Source organism: Microcaecilia unicolor, chromosome 7 (genome assembly GCF_901765095.1).
Source record: "Microcaecilia unicolor chromosome 7, aMicUni1.1, whole genome shotgun sequence".
NCBI classification, from domain to species: domain Eukaryota; kingdom Metazoa; phylum Chordata; class Amphibia; order Gymnophiona; family Siphonopidae; genus Microcaecilia; species Microcaecilia unicolor.
This window is the reverse complement of record NC_044037.1, coordinates 109,586,911-109,611,069: the sequence shown is the minus strand read 5'-3', so window position 1 is coordinate 109,611,069 and position 24,159 is coordinate 109,586,911. Positions and strand designations below refer to the sequence as shown.

The window sequence follows — 24,159 nt, the reverse complement described above, 5'->3', positions numbered from 1 at the left end:
GTCAGGTATCCTGCTGCAGGCAGTAATGAGATGTGAATGTGTGGACAGATGACCACGTTGCAGCTTTGCAAATCTCTTCAATAGTGGCTGACTTCAAGTGGGCCACCGACGCTGCCATGGCTCTAACATTATGAGCCGTGACATGACCCTCAAGAGCCAGCCCAGCTTGGGCGTAAGTGAAGGAAATGCAATCTGCTAGCCAATTGGATATGGTGCGTTTCCCCACAGCCACTCCCCTCCTGTTGGGATCAAAAGAAACAAAATTGGGCAGACTGTCTGTTGGGCTGTGTCCGCTCCAGATAGAAGGCCAATGCTCTTTTGCAGTCCAATGTGTGCAGCTGACGTTCAGCAGGGCAGGAATAAGGACGGGGAAAGAATGTTGGCAAGACAATTGACTGGTTCAGATGGAACTCCGACACAACCTTTGGCAAGAACTTAGGGTGAGTGCGGAGGACTACTCTGTTATGATGAAATTTGGTGTAAGGGGCCTTAGCTACCAGGGCATGAAGCTCACTGACTCTACAAGCTGAAGTAACTGCCACCAAGAAAATGACCTTCCAGGTCAAGTACTTCAGATGGCAGGAGTTCAGTGGCTCAAAAGGAGGTTTCATCAGCTGGGTGAGAACGACATTGAGATCCAATGACACTGTAGGAGGTTTGACAAAAGCAAACCTCTCATGAAGCGAACAACTAAAGGCTGTCCTGAGATCGGCTTACCTTCCACACGGTAATGGTATGCACTAATTGCGCTAAGGTGAACCCTTACAGAGTTGGTCTTGAGACCAGACTCAGACAAGTGCAGAAGGTATTCAAGCAGGGTCTGTGTAGGACAAGAGCGAGGATCTAGGGCCTTGCTGTCACACCAGAAGGCAAACCTCCTCCATAGAAAGAAGTAACTCCTCTTAGTGGAATCTTTCCTGGAAGCAAGCAAGATGCGGGAGACACCCTCTGACAGGCCCAAAGAGGCAAAGTCTACGCTCTCAACATCCAGGCCGTGAGAGCCAGAGACCGGAGGTTGGGATGCAGAAGCGCCCCTTCGTCCTGTGTGATGAGGGTCGGAAAACACTCCAATCGCCACGGTTCTTCGGAGGACAACTCCAGAAGAAGAGGGAACCAGATCTGACGCGGCCAAAAAGGAGCAATCAGAATCATGGTGCCTCGGTCTTGCTTGAGTTTCAACAAAGTCTTCCCCACCAGAGGTATGGGAGGATAAGCATACAGCAGACCCTCCCCCAAGTCCAGGAGGAAGGCATCCGATGCCAGTCTGCCGTGGGCCTGAAGCCTGGAACAGAACTGAGGGACTTTGTGGTTGGCTCGAGATGCAAAGAGATCTACCAAGGGGGTGCCCCACACCTGGAAGATCTGGCGCACTACTCGGGAATTGAGCGACCACTCGTGAGGTTGCATAATCCTGCTCAACCTGTCGGCCAGACTGTTGTTTACGCCTGCCAGATATGTGGCTTGGAGCACCATGCCGTGACGGCGAGCCCACAGCCACATGCTGACGGCTTCCTGACACAGGGGGCGAGATCCGGTGCCCCCTGCTTGTTGATGTAATACATGGCAACCTGGTTGTCTGTCTGAATTTGGAAAATTTGGTGGGACAGCCAATCTCTGAAAGCCTTCAGAGCATTCCAGACCGCTCGTAACTCCAGGAGATTGATCTGCAGATCGCATTCCTGGAGGGACCAGCTTCCCTGGGTGTGAAGCCCATCGACATGAGCCCCCCACCCCAGGAGAGACGCATCCGTAGTCAGCACTTTTTGTGGCTGAGGAATTTGGAAAGGGCGTCCCAGAGTCAAATTGGACCAAATCGTCCACCAATACAGGGATTTGAGAAAACTCGTGGACAGGTGGATCACGTCTTCTAGATCCCCAGCAGCCTGAAACCACTGGGAAGCTAGGGTCCATTGAGCAGATCGCATGTGAAGGCGGGCCATGGGAGTCACATGAACTGTGGAGGCCATGTGGCCCAACAATCTCAACATCTGCCGAGCTGTGATCTGCTGGGACGCTCGCACCCGCGAGACGAGGGACAACAAGTTGTTGGCTCTCGTCTCTGGGAGATAGGCACGAGCCGTCCGAGAATCCAGCAGAGCTCCTATGAATTCGAGTCTCTGTACTGGGAGAAGATGGGACTTTGGGTAATTTATCACAAACCCCAGTAGCTCCAGGAAGCGAATAGTCATCTGCATGGACTGTAGATCTCCTGCCTCTGATGTGTTCTTCACCAGCCAATCGTCGAGATAGGGGAACACGTGTACTCCCAGCCTGCGAAGCGCCGCTGCTACTACAGCCAAGCACTTCGTGAACACTCTGGGCGCAGAGGCGAGCCCAAAGGGTAGCACACAGTACTGGAAGTGACGTGTGCCCAGCTGAAATCGCAGATACTGTCTGTGAGCTGGCAGTATCGGGATGTGCGTGTAGGCATCCTTCAAGTCCAGAGAGCATAGCCAATCGTTTTCCTGAATCATGGGGAGAAGGGTGCCCAGGGAAAGCATCCTGAACTTTTCCTTGACCAGATATTTGTTCAGGGCCCTTAGGTCTAGGATGGGACGCATCCCCCCTGTTTTCTTTTCCACAAGGAAGTACCTGGAATAGAATCCCAGCCCTTCTTGCCCGGATGGCACAGGCTCGACCGCATTGGCGCTGAGAAGGGCGGAGAGTTCCTCTGCAAGTACCTGCTTGTGCTGGAAGCTGTAAGACTGAGCTCCCGGTGGGCAATTTGGAGGTTTGGAGGCCAAATTGAGGGTGTATACTTGCCGGACTATTTGGAGAACCCACTGGTCGGAGGTTATGAGAGGCCACCTTTGGTGAAAAACTTTCAACCTCCCCCCGACCGGCAGGTCGCCCGGCACTAACACGTTGATGTCGGCTATGCTCTGCTGGAGCCAGTCAAAAGCTCGCCCCTTGCTTTTGCTGGGGAGCCGAGGAGCCTTGCTGAGGCGCACGCTGCTGACAAGAGCGAGCGCGCAGGGGCTTAGCCTGGGCCGCAGGCTGTCGAGAAGGAGGTTTGAACCTACGCTTACCAGAAGAGTAGGGAACAGTCTTCCTTCCCCCATAAAAACGTCTACCTGTGGAGGTAGAAGCTGAAGGCTGCCGGCGGAGAGAACTTGTCGAAAGCGGTATCCCGCTGGTGGAGCTGCTCTACCACCTGTTCGACTTTCTCTCCAAAAATATTGTCCGCATGGCAAGGCGAGTCCGCAATCTGCTGCTGGATTCTATTCTCTAGGTCGGAGGCACGCAGCCATGAGAGTCTGCGCATCACCACACCTTGAGCAGCGGCCCTGGACGCAACATCAAAGGTATCATATACCCCTCTGGCCAGGAATTTTCTGCACGCCTTCAGCTGCCTGACCACCTCCTGAAATGGCTTGGCTTGGCTTGCTCAGGAGGGAGCTTGTCCACCAAGCCCGCCAACTGCCGCACATTGTTCCGCATGTGTATGCTCGTGTAGAGCTGGTAAGACTGGATTTTGGCCACGAGCATAGAGGAATGGTAGGCCTTCCTCCCAAAGGAGTCTAAGGTTCTAGAGTCTTTGCCCGGGGGCGCCGAAGCATGCTCCCTAGAACTCTTAGCCTTCTTTAGGGCCAGATCCACAACTCCAGAGTCGTGAGGCAACTGAGTGCGCATCAGCTCTGGGTCCCCATGGATCCGGTACTGGAACTCGATCTTCTTGGGAATGTGGGGATTACTTAGAGGCTTGGTCCAGTTCGCCAGCAATGTCTTTTTTAGGACATGATGCATGGGTACTGTGGACGCTTCCTTAGGTGGAGAAGGATAGTCCAAGAGCTCAAACATTTCAGCCCTGGGCTCGTCCTCCACAACCACCGGGAAGGGGATGGCCGTAGACATCTCCCGGACAAAGGCCGCAAAAGACAGACTCTCGGGAGGAGAAAGCTGCCTTTCAGGGGAGGGAGTGGGATCAGAAGGAAGGCCATCAGACTCCTCGTCAGAGAAATATCTGATGTCCTCTTCCTCCTCCCACGAGGCCTCACCATCGGTATCAGACACAAGTTCATGAACCTGTGTCTGAAGCCGTGCCCGGCTCAACTCCGTGGAAACACGGCCACGGTGGGAGCGTCGAGAGGTAGACTCCCTCGCCAGCACCGGCGAAGCTCCCTCCGCCGACGTTGTCGGGGAGCCTTCCTGGGAGGCGACCGCAGTCGGTACCGCAAGCGGCACCGATGTCGGAGACCTCACCCCAGGCAAGGGGCCAGCCGGCGCCTCACTCGACGGTACCGGAGGCGCAAGCACCCCCGGTACCGGAGGGGAAGGACGCAACAGCTCTCCCAGGATCTCTGGAAGAACAGCCCGAAGACTCTCGTGCAGGGCGGCTGTGGAGAAAGACATAGAAGCCAATGCAGGCGTCGAAGTCAGAGTCTGTTCCGGGCTGTCTAAGGTGGAGCGCATCGACACCTCCTGAACAGAGGGTGAGCGGTCCTCCCGGTGCCGATGCCTACTGGGTGCCGACTCCCTCGGCGACCCAGAGCTCTCGGTACCGATGCGGGAAGGAGACCGGTGTCGATGCTTCTTTGACTTTTTCAAACGAAGCATGTCACCGGAACTTCCCGGTACCGACGAGGAGGACGTAGAATCCAACCGTCGCTTCCTCGGGGCCGAGGCCGAAGAAGGTCGGTCTCGGGGGGGCTGTACCGCAGGAGCCCTCAGGGTAGGGGGAGACCCACCCGAAGGCTCACCGCCACCAGCAGGGGAATGGACAGCCCTCACCTGCACTCCGGTCAAAGCACCACCGTCCGACGACATCAGCACTAGTGGAGGTCCCGGTACCACCGATGCAGCCTTCCGATGTCTCGGTACCGACGATGCAGAGGGCCGATGCCTCGATGCAGTCGATACCGCCGATGCCGAGGTCGGAGGTCTTGACGCTGTCGACGTCGATGCACTCGATTCCCCCGGTGCTGTTGCCGACGAAGAGCCCGAGAACAACAACACGTTCCACTGGGCCAATCTCGCTACCTGAGTCCTTTTCTGTAGAAGGGCGCAAAGACTACAGGCCTGCGGGCGGTGCCCAGCCCCCAGACACTGAAGACACGACGCGTGCCTATCAGTGAGCGAGATTACCCGGGCGCACTGGGTGCACTTCTTGAAGCCGCTGGGAGACTTCGATGACATGGGCGGAAAAATCACGCCGGCGAAATCAAAACTCGTAATTGCGGTAAAGGCACCAAAAAGAGGGAGAGAAAAAAACTCGAACCGAGGCCTCAAAAGGGCCTACCCCGAAAACGAAAGTAAACTTAACAGGGCAAAAAACTGGAAATACGGGAAGGGAAAAAAGACCGAAAAGGTCTTTCTCCAAAATCCCTTTTTTTTTTTTACCGTAGCGAAAAGCCAAAAGACGCGCTAGGGTCAACTTAAGGGGCGCGAACGGCGCAAACACGACCGTCCCGAGCGCGGACAAAAGAAGACTGACGAACATGAGCCGGTTCGGGCGGGAAGACAGCCGCGCATGCGCTGTGCACATGGGCGCGTGAGGACTAGCAAAGGCCTTTGCTAGTGAAGTTTCCGATTGGAGGGGCTGCCGTGGACGTCACCCATCAGTGAGAACAAGCAGCCTGCTTGTCCTCGGAGAATGAGATTTATGGAATAAAGCTGTGTAAGGTTATGAATTGAGAGGTGTATATGTTGAAGTACAGCAACTGGAAGATGGTACTAGCAGTTGTAATTATACTAGGAATTCGTTGTCTTGGTATATTGTTGGGAAGTCACTGTTAAAGTGTTCATTGTTGAAACCTTATATTGAGGGGGAGGGAGGAGGGTTTAAAAAAGGGGGGGGGGGGGGGGGAGTTTGATGATTGTATGTAGCCAGATGTCTTATTGGATATGAAAACATGATTGAAGGCATGCATATTGAGAAAATGTACAGTGATTCATGTTCTGCAATGTCATCAATAAAAACGTTGAAACATAAAATAGCCTGTATTGTGTGTTTTTATTTTACAAGGAGATACTCCAGAACTGGTGTTTGCTTTCTCAATCTTCTTAAGTCTCTTCGACTTCAAGACCAATTGTTATCCTTCCATTACAGATATTCGCTATAAGCTATTTATGTTTGGAACACCATACCTAGTTCCTTTAGCATGATTCCAAAATATATGCTTTTTCACAAACGAGTGAAAAGCGAAGATACTTACTGTAGCAGGTATTCTCTGAGGACAGCAGGCTGATTGTTCTCACATGTGGGTCGACGTCCGCGTCGGCCCAGGAATCGGCAAATTTTTGCAAGCAAAAAAGTAAAGTTTTGGCAAGCGAAAAGCTCGCACCACGCATGCGCGGATGACTTCCCGCCCGTCGCGAGAGCATGCCTCCTAAGTTTAATAAAAAAGTATAAATTCAAATAAACAACAACTCCAAAGGGGAGGTGGGCAGGTTTGTGAGAACAATCAGCCTGCTGTCCTCAGAGAATACCTGCTACAGGTAAGTATCTTTGCTTTCTTCGAGGACAAGCAGGCTGCTTATTCTCACATGTGGGGTACCCTAGCAACCAGGCTCACTCAAAACAATGAACATTGGTCAATTGGGCCTCGAAACGACGAGGACGTAACATAGATTGACCTGAAACCATAAACAACTAACAGAGTGCAGCCTGGAACAGAACAAAATTGGGTGTAGGGGGGCGGAGTTGGATTCTAACCCCGAACAGATTCTGCAGCATCGACTGCCCAAACCGTCGCGTCGGGTATCCTGCTGAAGGCAGTAGTGAGATGTAAATGTGTAGACTGATGACCACGTTGCAGCCATGCAAATCTCCTCAATGGAGGCTGACTTTAAGTGAGCCACTGATGCAGCCATGGCTCTAACAATATGAGCCGTGACATGGCCCTCTAAAGACAGCCCAGCTTGGGCATAAATGAAGGAAATGCAATCTGCTAGCCAATTGGAGATTGTATGTTTTCCGATGGCTAGTCCCCTCCTGTTGGGGTCGAAAGAAACAACTGGGCGGACTGTCTGAAGGGCTTCATCCACTAAACGTAAAAGGCCAATGCTCTCTTGCAGTCCAAGGTATGCAAACTGCTTTCGCCAGGGCGGGTATGAGGATGGGAAAAGAAAGTTGGCAAGACAACTGACTGGTTCAGATGGAACTCCGACACCACCTTTGGCAGGAACTTAGGGTACGTTAGGAAGACTATTCTGTTATGATGAAATTTGATATAAGGTGCATGTACTACAAAGGCCTGAAGCTCACTGACTCTACGAGCTGAAGTAACAGCCACCAAGAAAATGACCTTCCAGGGCAAGTACTTCAGATGGCAGGAATTCAATGGCTCAAAAGGAGCTTTCATCAGCTGGGTGAGAACGACGTTGAGATGCCATGACACTGGTGGAGGTTTGATTGGGGGCTTTGACAAAAGCAAACCTCTCATGAAGCGAACAACTAAAGGCTGTCCAGAGATAGGCTTACTCTCTACATGCCGCTGCAACCGGACCATCTCGTCGACCGACCCTCACGCTTGGTGTCTCAGTGCCTCGGGCCCGACCATTTACCAGCTTCTTGTAAGCTTTGTAAATTGATGAAAAAAAGGACCCAGGTGGCTCGAGAGGCTCAGCGCGAGAAGCTTTTTCCAGATCGGTCTGGTCCTTCGACGTTGGCATCGACATCAGTACCGAGGTAGACAGCATCGGCGTCAAGGGAAGTGGCATTGAGAGGTCAGGTAATGGCTGCCGAGAGACCTGTTACAGCTGGGAGCAGCGAGGCATTGAGTGGGTCTCCACCCATCTCGAGGCCTACTGCTGTGCAGGCCCCCCCGGGACCGCCCTGAGTCGGACCTGGCCCCGAGGAGACGTGAGGATTCCACGTCCTCCTCGTCGGTACCGAGGAGTGTCGATGATGGGCATCGGACGAAGGCTAAGAAGCATTGCCATCGATCTCCTTCCCGTCATGGTACCGAGAGCTCCGGGGAGCCAAGGGATGCGGCACCCGAGAAGCGTCGGCGCTGGGAGGACCGCTCACCCTCCATTCAGGAGGTGCCGATGCGTCGGTCCTCTGGCTGCCAGGTACCGGCTCTCGAACCTCATCTGATTCTGCCACCGACTCCCGTACCGGCCCCACAGCTTGTTCCGATGGCAGCCCTCGATGAGTGTCTCTGGGCCATGCTTCCAGGCCTTCTGGAAGAAACAATGCGTCCTTCTGCCTCAGTACCGCAGGTGCTTGTGCGTCTGGCCCATCTCCTGCGTGGAGGTCCCCACCCTCGGTACTGCTTGCGGTGCCTGAGCCAGTTGCCACCTGGGTGGACTCTCCCTCAACGTTGGTGGAGGAAGCTTCGCTGGAGTCCAGGCAAGGGTCCACTTCTCAACGCCCTTCATGAGGACATCGATCCTCAAGGTCGAGCAGGCTCGGGTTCGGACTGCTCTTCGAGAGCTATTGTCCGATACCGAACAGGAGCACTCATGGGGAGAGGAGTAAGACCCCAGATATTTTTCGGAGGAAGATTCTCAGGGGCTTCCTTCTGATCCCACTCCGCCTATTGAGGTTAGACAATCTCCACCTGAGTGTCTCTCCTTTTCATCTTTTGTGCGGGAAATGTCTAGGGACATTCCTTTTCCTATGGAGGCTGTGGATGAGCCCAGGGCTGAGATGTTCGAGATCCTGGACTATCCTTCTCCGCCAAAAGAGGTTGCAACGGCCCCTTGCACAATACACTCCGGGAAGTGAGGTTCTGAAATTGGTCTTGCCCTCTATCTAATTCAGTGGTCAACAAGAAGTCCAAATCCCAGTACAGAGTCCACGGTGAGGCTGTGATGATGAAGGCCCAACTTCCTCACGATTCCATGGTGGTGGACTCTGCTCTCAGAAGATCCAAGAGTACTAGGGGACTATGCCTCGGTGCCCCCGGGCAGAGACACTAGGACCTTGGATTCTTTTGGGAGGTGTATGTGTCAGGCCGGAAAGCTCACGACCAAGATTCAAACATACCAGCTGTACACCAGCATCCACTTACGGACCTCGATAAAGCAACTGTCCAGTTTGGTTGAAGCTCTCCCTCCTGAGCTTGCCGAACCTTTTCACCAGGTGGTCAGGCAGCAGAAGGCGTGTCGCAAATTCCTGGCCAGGGGTGCTTTTGATTCTTTTGATGCTGCATCCCGGGTGGCTGCCCAAGGTATCGTGATGCGCAGACTTTCCTGGCTGCGTGTCTCGAGCCTGGATCAGAAGACCCAGCACCGAATGGCGGATGTTCCTTGCCGGGGGGACAATCTTTTTGGAGAGAAGGTTGAGGATATGGTTGATTCCCTCAAGAAGCACCATGATGTTATGGACTCTCTCGCCCGCCGGACGCCTTCTGCTACTACCTCCTCTTCTAGGAGGGTTTTTAGAGGGAGGAGGAGTGCTCCCTATTCCTCTAATAGGCGTAGGTACACTCCTGCTTCCCAACAGCCTGTTCAGGCTCGCCCCCAGCAGGCCCGCCCTCGTCAGCGGCGTGTGCGCCTCAGGCCCCTCCGGCTCCCCAGCAAAAGCAAGGGACAGGCTTTTGACTGGCTCCAGAGCAGCATAGCTGACATCAAAGTGTCTGTACCGGACGATCTTCCTGTAGGAGGGAGGCTTATATTTTTTCACCAAAGGTGGCCTCTGATAACCTCCGACAGGTTCTTCAAATAGTCCGGTCCGGATATGCTCTCAATCTGGAATCGAAGCCTCCAAATTGTCCACCGGGAGCTCAGTCTTTCAGTTCCCAGCACAAGCAGGTACTTGCAGAGGAACTCTCTGCCCTTCTCAGCGCCAATGCGGTCGAGCCTGTTCCACCCGGGCAAGAAGGGCTGGGATTCTATTCCAGGTACTTCCTTGTGCAAAAGAAAACAGGGGGGATGCGTCCCATCCTAGACCTAAGGGCCCTGAACAAATATCTGGTTCGAGAAAAGTTCAGGATGCTTTCCCTGGGCACCCTTCTTTCCATGGTTCAGGAAAACAATTGGCTATGCTCGCTGGACTTAAAAGATGCCTACACACTCACATTTCGGTGCTTCCAGATCACAGGCAGTACCTTCGATTTCGTCTGGGAACTCAGCATTTTCAGTATTACGTGCTGCCCTTTGGTCTCGCCTCTGCACCCAGAGTCTTCACAAAGTGCTTGGCAGTAGTTGCAACATCGCTACACAGACTGGGAGTGCATGTGTTCCTGTATCTCGACGATTGGCTGGTGAAGAGCACCTCGGAGGCAGGGGCTCTACGATCCATGCAGATTACTATTCAATTGCTCAAACTACTGGGGTTTGTCATCAACTATCCCAACTCCCACCTGATTCCTGTGCAGAAATTGGAATTCATAGGAGCTCTGTTGAACACACAGAAGTCTCAAACTTATCTTCCCCAGGCACCGGCGGACAACCTTCTGGCCCTTGTGTCCTCAAGCTCAAGCATCCCAACAGATCACAGCTCGGCAGATGTTGAGACTTCTAGGCCACATGGCCTCCACAGTTCATGTGACACCCATGGCACGTCTACACATGAGATCGGCTCAGTAGACCCTAGCTTCCCAGTGGTGTCAGGCTACGGGGGATCTATAGGATGTCATCCATCTTTCCACCGAATTTTGCAATTCCCTTCACTGGTGGACCATTCGCTCCAATCTGACCTTGGGACGCCAATTCCAAATTCCTCAGCCGCAAAAAGTGCTGACGACTGATGCATCCCTTCTGGGGTGGGGAGCTCATGTGGATGGGCTCCACACTCAAGGAGTTTGGTCCTCCCAGGAAACGCATCTTCAGATCAACCTCTTGGAATTGCGAGCGATCTGGAATGCCCTAAATACTTTCAGAGATCGGCTGTCCAACCAAATTATCCTAATTCAGACAGACAATCAGGTTGCTATGTATTACACCAACAAGCAGGGGGGCACCGGATCTCACCCTCTGTGTCAGGAAGCCGTCAGGATGTGGCTTTGGGCGACTCAGCACGGTATGCTTCTCCAGGCCACATATCTGGCAGGCGTAAACAACGGCCTGGCCAACAGGTTGAGCAGGATCATGCAACCTCATGAGTGGTCTCTGAACATGGACGTCCGCAAGATCTTTCAAGCGTGGGGCACCCTCTCGGTGTGTCTTTTTGCCACTCAGTACAATCACAAAGTTCCTCAATTCTGTTCCAGGCTCCAGGCACACGGCAGGCTAGCATCAGATGCCTTTCTCCTTCATTGGGGGGACGGGTCTCCTGTATACGTATCCTCCCGTTCCTTTAGTGGGGAAGACTCTGCTGAAACTCAGGCAAGATAGCGCCTTTCTGACCTCGTCAGATTTGGTTCCCTCTTCTTCTGGACTTGTCCTCCAAAGAACCGTGGAGATTGGACTGTTTTCCGACACTCAGAACGAGGGGTCGCTTCTACATCCCAAACTCCAGTCTCTGGCTCTCAATGCCTGGATATTGAGAGCTTAGAAGTTGCCTCTTTAGGCCTTTCAGAGGGTGTCTCCCGAGTCTTGCTTGCTTCCAGGAAAGATTCCACGAAAAGGAGTTATGGTTTTAAATGGAGCAGATTTGCTGTCAAGTGTGACAGCAAGGCCCTAGATCCTCTTTCTTGTCCTACACAGACCCTGCTTGAATACCTTCTACACTTATCAGAGTCTGGCCTTAAAACCAACTCAATAATGGTTGATGTCCAACCTGCTTGTCCTTGGAGAAAGCATTAAACAATATATTTTTTTAAAATTACAGGTTGATCAATCATGGGAGCAGCACTACAAACTGACAGGAAGTGTTATGTCAAACAATTCTGAAATACTGAAATTGAAGATCAAGGGGTGAACTCAAAAGATAAGGCACAATCTGCCATATTTTCCTACTACTGTAATATTTTTTGTTTAATTTATTTGTTACATTTGTATCCCACATTTTCCCACCTATTTGCAAGCTCAATGTGGCTTACATAGTACCGTAAAGGTGTTCGCCAATTCCGGTATGAACAAATACAGTAATGTTGTGGTAGAATAAGGTTCGTGTGTACAGACACATTAGGGAATAGTAGAGAGGAAGAGTTATTATATGCCCATTACGAGCTTTGGTTTCATTGTGTTGCAGGGTACAGGCATTTAAGTTGGGTCGGTAGGGTATGCCTTTTTGAACAGGTTAGTTTTTAATGATTTCCAGAAGTTTAGGTGATCATAAGTTGTTTGCTTATGTAGGAAAAGCTGGATGCATAGGTTGATTTGTATTTGACTCCTTTGCAGCTTGGGCAGTGGAGATTTAGGCATGTTCGTGCTGATCCTGTTGTGTTTCTGGTTATAGAATATTACAAAGTTGGTCTAAAAAGAAATCATCTCAGCCAGTCAGCACATAGATAATTCTTCTTTCTTAAAATACACCATAAGATAAAAAGAAGCCAGTACTAAGCTAGATAAAAAATGTGGGATACTCACCTGCCGGATGTTCTGTCCAACATATTCAATCACCATCTCATCTGCAGCAATGGGCTCCATGGCAAAGAGACCCCACTCATGGATGCGGCTGCGGCCAAAGCGCAATTTCTTCTTTCGGAACTAGAATGAAAAAAAAGATCAAACTGCTCGATAAACAGATAAAAAGCTCAAATGGAGATCCTGATAGCACTGCTCAACACTATCTCATGCTCCTCTAAAAACAGCACAGATCTTCTAGTGGTTAGAGTACTAGAAGATGGACAACCAGGAAAGCCAGGCTTCGAATCCCACTTTTCCTACCGAAGTTTCTTACAGCCTTGGCCAAGTCACTTCACCCTCCATTGTAAACACTCTTGGGAAAGAAAATAATTGACTGGAACCTCACCTTAGATTTAGATTTTTAAAAAGCAAGTAAACCTAAAATCCAAATCCATATTATTTCTGCTCTGTAGCATACCATATCATACTATTTCATTATTACAATCCCACTCACAGAATTCTTTTAATATACTTCAATCCTGCTTTGCAGCACCACCTATTAGGAAGCCCATATATATACAACTCTGTTAATACACCTCTATCATGTTCTGCAACATTCCTTTTCAATCTTGTGGTTATTTCTACAAACATCAGGCAACACTGACCTTCAGCTGATTCAGTTTCAGCAAGTCACTATCCAGGACTGCAGAAGTTCCAATAGCATTCAGCAACCTCCGCTGCTCTGACCGCCTTTCTGATAACACGCGGTTGGTGCCCTGCAGAGAGTGAAGAAACAGTATGTATTTCAGTTTACTGATTTCTTTTCCAGTAACTGACATACTAGTCTAGATCACAAAGTATGCAGTTTTCTTTCGCAAGAAAGACAGACCTCTCCTTTTTTTTTTTTTACAATGGAAGATCTTTGTTTCTTCTGGGTGCAAACTCCTCTCCTATCACAGTTCACATAGTCCCATAACAGTCAAAAAAAAAAAAAAAAAAGGTGATACTGCTGATTGGTAAGAGAAGTTCTTCTTACAAAGTAGTTCTGGGTCATCTTGACCACATTTAGCACCAGAGGAAAAACTGTTTTTACCTGATAATTTTCTTTCCTTTAGTTACAGCATATGAATCCACAAACTTGTGCGTTATGACCACAAACCAGTAGGTGGAGATAGAGGACAACTCTTTCAAATAGGATGGTAGGCATTCTGGTCCTTTAGTATTTCTCATAACAAAGTAGAAGGTAACAGCAAGAACAACAATCATAACAATAAGGAAAGCTAAACTTTTTCTTCCTCCTAGAGAAATATAGAATTGATAAGTAAACACTTGAAGGGATAAACTAGAACAGTAATCTAAACAGGAAACAAAATCAGAGTCTCCAAGGATGATCTTCTGGACTTATATGCTGTGACTAAAGGAAAGAAAATTATCAGATAAGAATTTTTCCTTCCTTGTCATCACAGCATATGAATCCAGAAACTTGTGGAATGTAGCAAAGCAGTCCTACATTTGGGTGTAAACTAGACACAGACGCTTAGAAGGCTGCCTCTGATCTAGCCGTGATATCAACCCGATAATGCTTAGAAAGGGTGTGAAAAGAGGACCAAGTAGCAGATCTACAAATCTCTTCAAGAGAAAAAATGTGAGACTCAGCCTATGAAGTAGAAAGAAGCCTTGTAGAGTGAGCCTTTACAGAGAGGAGGTGGTTTGTCAGAAAGCACATAGGCAGAAGAGATGGCTTCTGCTGCTGAATCATTCTGTGAGGCTTCCATCTCTTGGAAATGATTACAGTTCTGTAGCAAGGCGGTGAAGTGGCTGTAGTACACCTCTTGGTTACCCTTAGCCCCTGACATAAACCTCGCGTGGGCGAAACATGGCCAGTGTTGGGCTTTTCTGATTTTATTTCTAGACCTTGCAAGAATAAAGTGTATTGAAAGATATTCTTCTATTGTGATCTGCTCCTTTGCACCGCTGTTACCTCTACTTGGGCCCACAAAGAGCACGTAAAAGGTGATCCGACTGTGACCTCGAGATATCCCAGAAGATGTAACGTGTTATAGTCCCTTCCTCAGTCTTCTTTCCAAAAGGGAGAAATAAAGGCTGGCTGATGTGAAAAGAAGAAATGATCTTGGGCAAGGAAGGAAGGAACAGTCTGGATGAAAACTCCAGCTTCGGAGAAGCAGAGAAAGCGATCCCTACAGGACAGGGCCTGCAATTCTGAAATTATTTGAGCTGATATAATAGCCACTAGAAGTACAGCCTTCAATGTAAGATCTTTTAGAGGAGTATTCCTTAATGGTTCAAAGGGAGACTTCTTCAAAGCCCCGAGTACCAGATTAAGATTTCATTCGGGACAGGGGAAAGTCAGAGGTTGTTTGAGATGGTTGACCCCTTTAAGAAAGCGCACGTCAGGATGAGCTGTCAAAGAGGAGTTGGACAAACACCTTCTATAGCAAGGTAATGCCACCATCTGAACCTTAAGAGAATTATAAGCTAGACCTTTCTTAAAACCCTCCTGTAGGAAAGCTAAAATTTGATGCAACTATGCTTCAAACTCGCACATACACTGATAAAGTAGAACGTTTCCATGCTTGAAGCAAGGTAGATACCTCCTCCTCTGGACACCCTTTCTTTACCTTTCAATAGCCAAGCTGTAAGACCAAAGACCCTGAGACAGGAGATCATGACTCGTGGGAAGTCAGAACAGCTTGTCTATGATGAGCTGAATGAGATCTGTGTGCCATGGCCTCCTGGGCCAATCCAGATGAGAATCACCCTTCCCAGAAAAAGCAAGATTTTGTGGACAACTCTTCCTATTATCAGATCAGGGGGGGAAATGTACAGTAAGTCCATCTCTGGCCACCACTGAAGAAGAGCATCTATCCCCTCTGAGCCAAACTCTTTTTCTATTGAAAAACCAAGGAACCTTTGTGTTGTAACAAGAAGCCATGTGATCCATTGGAGTTCCCCATCTCTATGAGATAAGGTGAACACAGATGCTGATAACTCCCATTCCCTGGGTCCAGAACATTTCTGTTCAGGTAATCTGCTTGGACATTCAATTTCCCGGCAATGTGAGCTGCCAAGATGGGAACGTAGGCCTCTGCCCATTGTAGCAAGAGACAAGCCTCTATTTGAGTTTAGAACTTTGAGTGCTGCCCTGCCTGTTTATATATATGCCACTGTCTGACGGCATCCGAATCGGGTGGCCCTAAAGATGGGTTGAAGGCCTGGAGAGCCTTTTGGACTGCTCTGAGTTCCAGATGGTTGATGGGACAGAGATTTTCTACTACTGAGCAAAGGCCTTGAGCTGTATAATGGAGACAATAAGATCCCAAGCCTCTCAGGCTCACATCTGTCACCACCACCACCCACTGCGATGTAGCCATGGATCCTAGGAGAAGGCTGCTTGACTGAAGCCACCATCCCATACTGGACTTCACCTGAGAGGTCTACAGAAGATGCAGACTGTAATCCTGAGATACTGTGGACCACAGAGTCAAGAGGGACTGCTGAAGAGGCGTATGTGAGCCCTATCCCAGGGGTTCACATTGAAATTTGCTACCATAGATCCCAGAACCCGAACATAATCCCAACAGGATTCTTCAGACGTAATAAGCGATGAATCTGACCTTAAAGTTTGTTTCTCTTGTGATCCAGTAGAAACACTTTGCCCTGCTGAGTGTTGGACACCCAATACTCCAGGCTCTGGTTCAGATGCAGCTGGCTCTTGTGAAGATTGATGACCCAACCTAGGGCTTGCAAGAAACTTATAACCTGAGAGGTTACAGTCATTCTCCTGAAAGAAGAGGCCCTGATTAACCAATTGTCCAGGTAGGGATGAACTCTGATCCCTTCCTTCTGCAATAATGTGGCAAACACCACCATTACCTTGGAAAAAGTTGTACGGACCCTAGAGAGCCCAAAGGGCAATGCCATGAACTGAAAGTGTTTCCCAAGGACTACAAAATGCAGGAAGTGCTGGTGAGGAAGCCAAATAGGAATATGGAAGTATGCTTCTATGAGATCCAGCATCCTTAGAAACTCTTCGTGATGCACAGTGGCCATGAAAGACCTCAATGTTTCTTGAGGTCAAGAACTAGACGAAAGGATCCTTCTTTTCTTGGGCACCACAAAACAGATGGACTAACAGCCTCACCCCCGATCTTGAGGAGGGATTGGTAAAATTAGAGCATAAGAATAGCCATACTGGGTCAGACCAATGATCCATCTAGCCTAGTATCCTGCTTCCAACAGTGACCAATCCAAGTCACAAGCACCTAGCAGAAACCCAATTAGTAGCAACATTCCATGCTACCAAACCCATGGCAAGCAGTGGCTTCCCTCACATCCATCTCAATAACAGACTATGGACTTTTCCTCCAGTAACCTGTCCAAACCTTTTTTAAACCTAAATATGCTGACCACTATTATCACATTCTCCGGCAGCAAGTTCCAGAGCGTAACTATTCGTTGAGTGAAAAAAATATTTCCTCCTATTTGTTTTAAAAGTATTTCCATGTAGTTTCATTAAGTGTACCCTGGTCTTTGTATTTCTTTGAAATTGTAAAAAAATCAATTCCTATACCACTCAGAATTTTATGGACCTCAATCATATTCCCCCTCAGCCGTCTCTTTAGCTTTTCCTCATATGGGAGGAGTTCCATTCCCTTTATCATTTTGGTTGCTCTTCTTTGAACCTTTTCTAATTCCACTATATCTTTTTGAGATTGCCCTTAACTCCTGGAGAGACTGCAAAGTGGTGAGTACTGCAGCCTTTTTGCACAAAGCGTTGCAGAGGGATTAAAAAAAAAAATCTATGATTTGAGAGGAAAACTAATTTATAGCCATCTCTAATAATATCCAATACCACTGGTCCGATGGCCCACTCTTCGTAAAAAAGGGAAAGGTGCCTTCCTATAACCTGCTGCGAAGAGTGGACTGGAACCCCATCACTGTGAAGCACGAAAAGTGGGTGCGGATATTGAGGATTACTGAGAACCTCTTGTCAAAATGAAAGGATTGCTTTAGTTGATATCAGAGTCACTGGTAGGAAGATGTATGGCAAGGCCTGTAAAGCCTCAAATCCCAGGCAAACCTGCAACAGTCTTGTCTTCAGGCAATCACTGTGCTTTAGGGGATTCTAAGTCCTTCACCAGTTTTTCAAAATCCTCTCCAAAGAGAAGCTTACCTTGAAACAGAAGCTTGGTAAGACGCTGCCTAGATGTGGCATCAGCTGCACAATGGTAGAGCCAAAACAAATGTTTAAGAGTGACAGTCAAAGAACTTATTTAGCTGAAACCCTGATAAGATCATATACATCCGCCAGATAAGCTGGCCCAGTCTCCATAGCTGAAAACTAGAGAGGAAAGAGAATCTGAGTCAGACAAGGAATCAGCAGCCTGCTGAACCCAAGCTAAGTGTGCTCTAGCAGCATAAGAACAATGTAGAAATTTCAAAGATTCCAACTTTCTGTCCTGTCTTTTTGGTCACTGCTGCCACCAAGGTGTCCACTTTTGCAACCTTAACCTCTCCAAATCATCAGGAGAGATGGGATACAAGTGCGCCATAGCTCTAGCCACCTTCAGACTAGAATCCGGGGTACCCCACTGCTCAGTGATCAATTCTTGCATAGTCTCATTAACAGAACAGATTTCAGAGGCTTTTTGGTGTTTGCCGTCATAGGATTAGAGTTAGAAGAAAGCTGAGAGGTAGGGGAAGAAATATTAAGGACCTCCAAAGCTTTAGTGATAAAAGCAGGCAATTCCTCCTTATGAAACAATCTGACTGCAGAAGGGTCATCTACCTCATCCAGGGGAAGTTCCCCCTCCTCCAGAACCTCCAGGGAAGTGATAGGGTAGATCGAATTGGTAGAGGAGTAGTATTGCATGTTAAGGAGGGCCTTGATTCAAATAGATTGAAAATTCTGCAGGAAACAAACCACATCATGGAATCTCTATGGATTGAAATTCCATGTGTAAAGCGGAAAAGGATAGTGATAAGAGTGTATTACCGTCCACCTGGCCAGGATGAACAGACGGATGCAGAAATGTTAAAGGAAATTAAGGAGGCTAACAAAATGGGCAACACGATAGTAATGGGTGATTTCAATGACTTCAATACTGACTGGATAAATGTAACATCAGGGAATGCTAGGGAGGTAAAATTCCTTGACAAAATCAAGGACTGCTTTATGGAGCAGCTGGTACAGGAGCTGACAAGAGAAGGAAAAATTCTAGACCTAGTCCTTAGTGGAGCACATGATCTGGTGCGGGAGGTAATGGTGCTGGGGCCACTTGATAACAGTGATCATAATATGATCAGATTTGATATTAGCTTTGGAGTAAGTATACACAAGAAATCTTTAATTTTCAAAATGGAGACTATGATAAAATGAGAAGAACGGTGAAAAAAACACTTAGAGGAGCAGCTGTACAGGTCAAAAATTTACATCAGGCATGGATGCTGTTCAAAAATACCATCCTGGAAGCCCAGCCCAAATATATTCCGTGTATTAAAAAAAAAGGAGGGAGGAAGACCAAACAACAGCCGGTATGGTTAAAATGTGAGGTGAAGGAAGCTATTAGAACTAAACGAAAATCCTTCAGAAAATGGAAGAAGAAACCAACTGAAAATAATAAGAAACTGCATAAGGAATATCAAGTCAAATGCAAAGCGCTGATAGGGAAGGCAGAGGGACTTCGAAAAAAAGACTGCGTTGGAGGCAAAAACACATAGTAAAAAAATGTTTTAGGTATATTAAAAGCAAGAAGCTGGGGGTCACGTGATGCTGGAAGAAGGAGCAGACGCCTGTTAGCTTGGCTCCACACCCCTGTGCTCTTTTAAACCTTTTTGATGGTAACAACAGCGCCTCAGAAGTTCCGAGATTCGAACTGGTCGGAGCTGATAGCCCTACGAACACGGAGGCTGGGTCGCCGAAGTGTGTGTGACACGGTATGCCCATCAAATTGGCGAAAACAGGAAAAGAGAGGTACCGCGCCGAAAGCCAAAATGGCGTCGCCTACTACATCAAAACCGTCAACACAGGCCTTGAGCCCGGCCCCGGCGCACGAGGAAATGGTGCAAATATCACTCCGGCACATGTCGCAGTTGCTAGATGATAAATTAGCAAAACTGCACGATGGCATGGATGAGATCAAAGAATGCACAGCTTCCCATGCGGCCAGGCTCCAGGAAGCTGAAGAACGCATCTCCTCACACGATGAGCACACGAGGGCGGCAGAGGGCCGCATTGGGGAACTGGAAGCGCAAGTGCGTTTGCTCCAAGATCGGGTGGAAGATCAAGAGAACAGAGAAATAACATCTGAACAGTGGGTGTACCTGAGTCTGTTGGGGATTCGGAGTTGAAGGACCTCACTTAAAACTGGCTCCCGAAGCAGCTGGGAATAGACCCGGAAACCTGTCGTGGCAAGGTGGAAAGGGTGCATCGAGTCGGCCCGAGGAGAGAGGCTAACGGGAGACCCAGACTGATTATAGCGAGGTTCCTGCATTACATGATAAAAGCTACAATTTTGGAGAAATTTAAGAAACTGCGTGGCATAGAATATGCAGGCGCTAAGATACTGCTATTCCAGGATTTCTCTGCTCGAGTAATGGCGCAAAAGAAGACGCTGGCGCCATACTGCACTAGGTTATAGTAACATAGTAGATGACGGCAGAAAAAGACCTGCACGGTCCATCCAGTCTGCCCAACAAAATGAACTCATGTGTATACCTTACCTTGATTTGTACCTGTCTTTTTCAGGGCACAGACCATATAAGTCTGCCCAGCACTATCCCCTCCTCCCAACCACCAGCCCCGCCTCCCACCACCGGCTCTGGCACAGACCGTATAAGTCTGCCCAGTACTATTCCCCGCCTCCCAACCACCAGTCCCGCCTCCCACCACCGGATCTGGCACAGACCGTATAAGTCTGCCCAGCACTATCTTCGCCTCCCAACCACCAACCCCTCTTCCCCCCACTGGCTCCGCCACCCAATTTCGGCTAAGCTTCTGAGGATCCATTCCTTCTGCACAGGATTCCTTTATGTACATCCCACGCATGTTTGAATTCCGTTACCATTTTCCTCACCACCACCTTCCACGGGAGGGCATTCCAAGCATCCACCATTCTCTCTGTGAAAAAATACTTCCTGACATCTTTTTTGAATCTGCCCCCCTTCAATCTCATTTCATGTCCTCTCGTTCTATCGCCTTCCCATACGAGAAGGGCATCAGATTTGTGTTCCAGTACCCTGCTTGAGTGAAGATAACTTACAATAACAAAACTTTCACATTGACAAAGGCCGAGGAGCTGCAAGCCTTTTTGAGGAAACTGCCAATAGACCCAGAACAAAGAGCAGACATGTGAGAAACTGAATTTTCGGTTGGTGGGGACGCAATTCCATGAAGGAAGTATAATTCTACAGGTTGACTTTCAGCGTGGTAACACAGTCTGGAGCAGTTAAGGAAAAGTGAAGAGTGCTTGGGTATTTGAACTTGTGGTTGAATTAACAGATACACCTGCTTGAGAAGGACTTTGGAAAATGTGTATCATGGTTTAAAGCTGTTTGACAAAGGACGAGCATCGCCCTGGATGTATTGAGGACACAGTCTGAGGGATCATGAATGCAGTGGAGATTCCAGTATGCATGGAAGTCCTTCACCCCAGGCAAATATAACTTGCAACAGCTCTGCTAGACTGAACCAGGGGTTAGGAAGAGAACGTTCGCAGATAGAGCTGTGTTGTGGCGGACATGATTGGTTACCAACAGTTTTAGCTATACAGGACCCTGGGGTGGGTTCTTTGGCCAAATAATTGAGTGGGACTGAAGGCCCTACACTCAAGGGACAGTCTCTTGTAAGCTCAGGGTGCTGTTAGACTTTGTGGAGGAATTGAGGGAGCATGTAAGAAGGGGGCAGGGGGGTGGGGGTTGGAAGCTCGGGGATTTGTGGGGTTGGTTGCTGGGATGAAACAGTTAACCGGGAGCGGAAGGGTGAGGATTAAAGAGGGAGGGAGGGAGGTTGTATGGGTACTGATAAGTATTTTGGGCTGGTATGTCGGACGGGGGAGGGGGGGGGTGGATGAGTGATTGTACGAGTGAGAGTTGGACAGAATGGAATGGCGGAAACTGGGGACTGGTGGGGTGGGTGTGCCGGGGGGAGGGACGGGAGGAAGATGAAGGGACGGGCAGGCAGACGGGGGAGGGGGGGGAGGTCAGAGAGTACTCTGCGTAATATGGAGGTCTGTGTAGTTGAAGAGTGGAGTGCAAGGGGACATGATAGCATGATAGGTGTCACAGCTGGGATGGCGCCTTACTACTACTTAACATTTCTAGAGCGCTACTAGGGTTACGCAGCGCTGTACAATTTAACAAAGAGAGACAGTCCCTGCTCAAAGAGCTTACAATCTAATAGCCTTGTCATGCGTTCATCTTTCTGGAGTTGTCCAATAATCCGAATATGTCTCTGTTCCAGGATAATGGGTAGCCTCAGGGTAGCTTCTTTAAACATAGACGGAGTGCATTCCCCGATTAAACGGAAACAAATATTGCACTATGGTAAGCAATTGAAAGTTGACATTTATATGTTACAGGAAACCCACTTATATGCTCATGAACACCTCAAGCTGAAACAGGGATGGGTGGGAGACGTAACATTCTCACCATTTAACAACAGACAGAGGGGAGTAGCTATACTTATTCGTAAAGGCCTGGATGTGGTATGCCATAAGGTGGTGAAGGACCCGGAGGGCAGGTTTGTAGTGTGGACTGGAATTATTCAAGGCTTGAAAATAGCAATATGCTCAGTTTATGCCCCAAATGTCTACTCCAAAATATTTTACTCTAGCTTATTGGCCACCCTCACACAAGTGCAGGAATATCAGATGCTGGTGGGAGGTGACTTTAACCTCACAGTGGATCCCCTGATTGTGCTCCGCCCAAAACGTGCCCTAAAGGAATTGATGAGAGGGGGATAGGGCTGCTACAAAGGGATCTGGGATTGGCAGATGTCTGGAGGGCTCTGCACCCGGACGAGAAAGAATATACTTTTTACTCTAACGTACATAAAAATGTCACGCTAGATTGGATTATATACTGTTGCCCCCAACTCTTTTCTCTGTAGGGAGGCTGGCAGAGATAGAGGCTTGCGTTGTTTCGGATCAAAGCCTGGTAAGGGTGGACATTGGACTAGCGGGGGCAAAGAAAAACTCGAGATGGCACATGAACCCCACTCTGTACCGTGAGTTAGAGTTTAGACAGCTTCTTATTAAGGAATGGGAACGATATCTGACAGACAACAAACTGCCCGACACGACACCGCTTACATTATGGGAAGCAGGGAAGACGGTGATGAGAGGAAAAATAATAGCCTATACAACCAGCTCCCGTAAAAAAAAGAGAAAAAGAACTTCTTGATAAGCTTGGGCAGCTTCAAACAGCTAGAGCCGCGGTAGCAAGAGGGGGAGAGACAGCTAAACAAGATTTCAAAGAATTGAAAATTCAGATCAATGACATCCTAACTAAAAGGGCTGTGAGAGACATTCAGCTGTACAAATATCGGTTGCACAGGTGGGGGAATAAATTGGGGAAATTGCTAGCCGCCATGGTAAGGAATAGATCGGCGAAGCAGGTTATAACATATCAAAACAGGGTCAGGTCAGTGAGCAAATCAGGAAGAGGATATACAAAAAGCTTTTGTGGATTTTTACAAAAGTTTGTATGATAAGGGTAGTTGTGATAGAGAATCCAGAGAGGCTTTCTTCCAAAATCTCTCTCTCCCATCCCTCACACAAGCACAGCGGGATTCTCTAAATGCTCCGGTCCAAGATTGTGAAGTGCTACAAGCCATAAAGAAACTTAAGTTAGTCAAAGCCCCGGGACCAGATGGACTGGGCCCGGAATTTTATAAGATTCCAGGGGGAGAATAGTTGGGGCCTTTCGTGACATCTTTGAGGCACTATGCACTGAAGGGCAGCAAGTGGGTGACATGACGCATGCCTCTATCATAGTCTTACCTACACCGGGCCGAGATAGGGAGCTGCTGGGCTCCTATCGCCCTATATCATTGCTAAATCAAGACTTTAAGCTTTTCGCAGATTGGGCAGGGTGCTGTCCTTCTTAGTCCACTCAGATCAAACGGGATTTGTCCCAAGGAGATACGCTTCCACAAACATCTTAAGGGAAGACAAAGCCATAGCAGAGAGATTAAATGAATTCTTTGCTTCGGTCTTCACCGAGGAAGATTTGGGAGAGATACCGGTGCCAGAAATGGTATTCAAAGCTGACAAGTTGGAGAAACTGAATGAAATCTCTATAAACATGGAGGATGTAATGGGGCAATTTGACAAACTGAAGAGTAGCAAATCTCCTAGACTGGATGGTATTCATCCCAGAGTATGGATAGAATTGAACAATGAACTTCTGGAACTATTGCTAGTAATATGTAATTTATCTTTAAAATCGAGAATGTACCAGAAGATTGGAGGGTGGCCAATGTAACACAGATATCTTAAAAAGGTTCCAGAGGAGATCTGGGAAATTATAGACCGGTGAGAGCCTGACGGTGCAGGGCAAAATGGTAGAGACTATTATAAAGAACAAAATTACAGAGCATATTCAAAACATGGAGTAATGAGACAAATCCAACACGGATTTAGTGAAGGTAAATCTTGAATCACCAATCTATTACATTTCTTTGAATGGGTGAACAAACATGTGGATAAAGGTGAGCTGGTTGATATTGCGTATCTGGATTTTGAAAAGGCATTTGACGAAGTACCTCAAGAAAGACTCCAGAAGAAATTGGAGAGT

General features: G+C 48.4%; 1 protein-coding gene across 2 annotated transcripts in view; it reads right to left on the bottom strand.

Annotated features, from left to right (window-relative positions):
• Positions 1-24,159, bottom strand: part of SETD1A (SET domain containing 1A, histone lysine methyltransferase) — a 355,902-nt gene that overhangs the window by 27,789 nt on the left and 303,954 nt on the right. For both annotated transcript variants that reach the window (XM_030208984.1, XM_030208985.1), the window contains exons 16-17: positions 13,008-13,118; positions 12,364-12,483 (exon numbers count right to left, since the gene is read on the bottom strand). In XM_030208984.1, the coding sequence (XP_030064844.1) occupies positions 12,364-12,483; positions 13,008-13,118 (231 nt within the window). The remainder of the gene's footprint in view (positions 1-12,363; positions 12,484-13,007; positions 13,119-24,159) is intronic.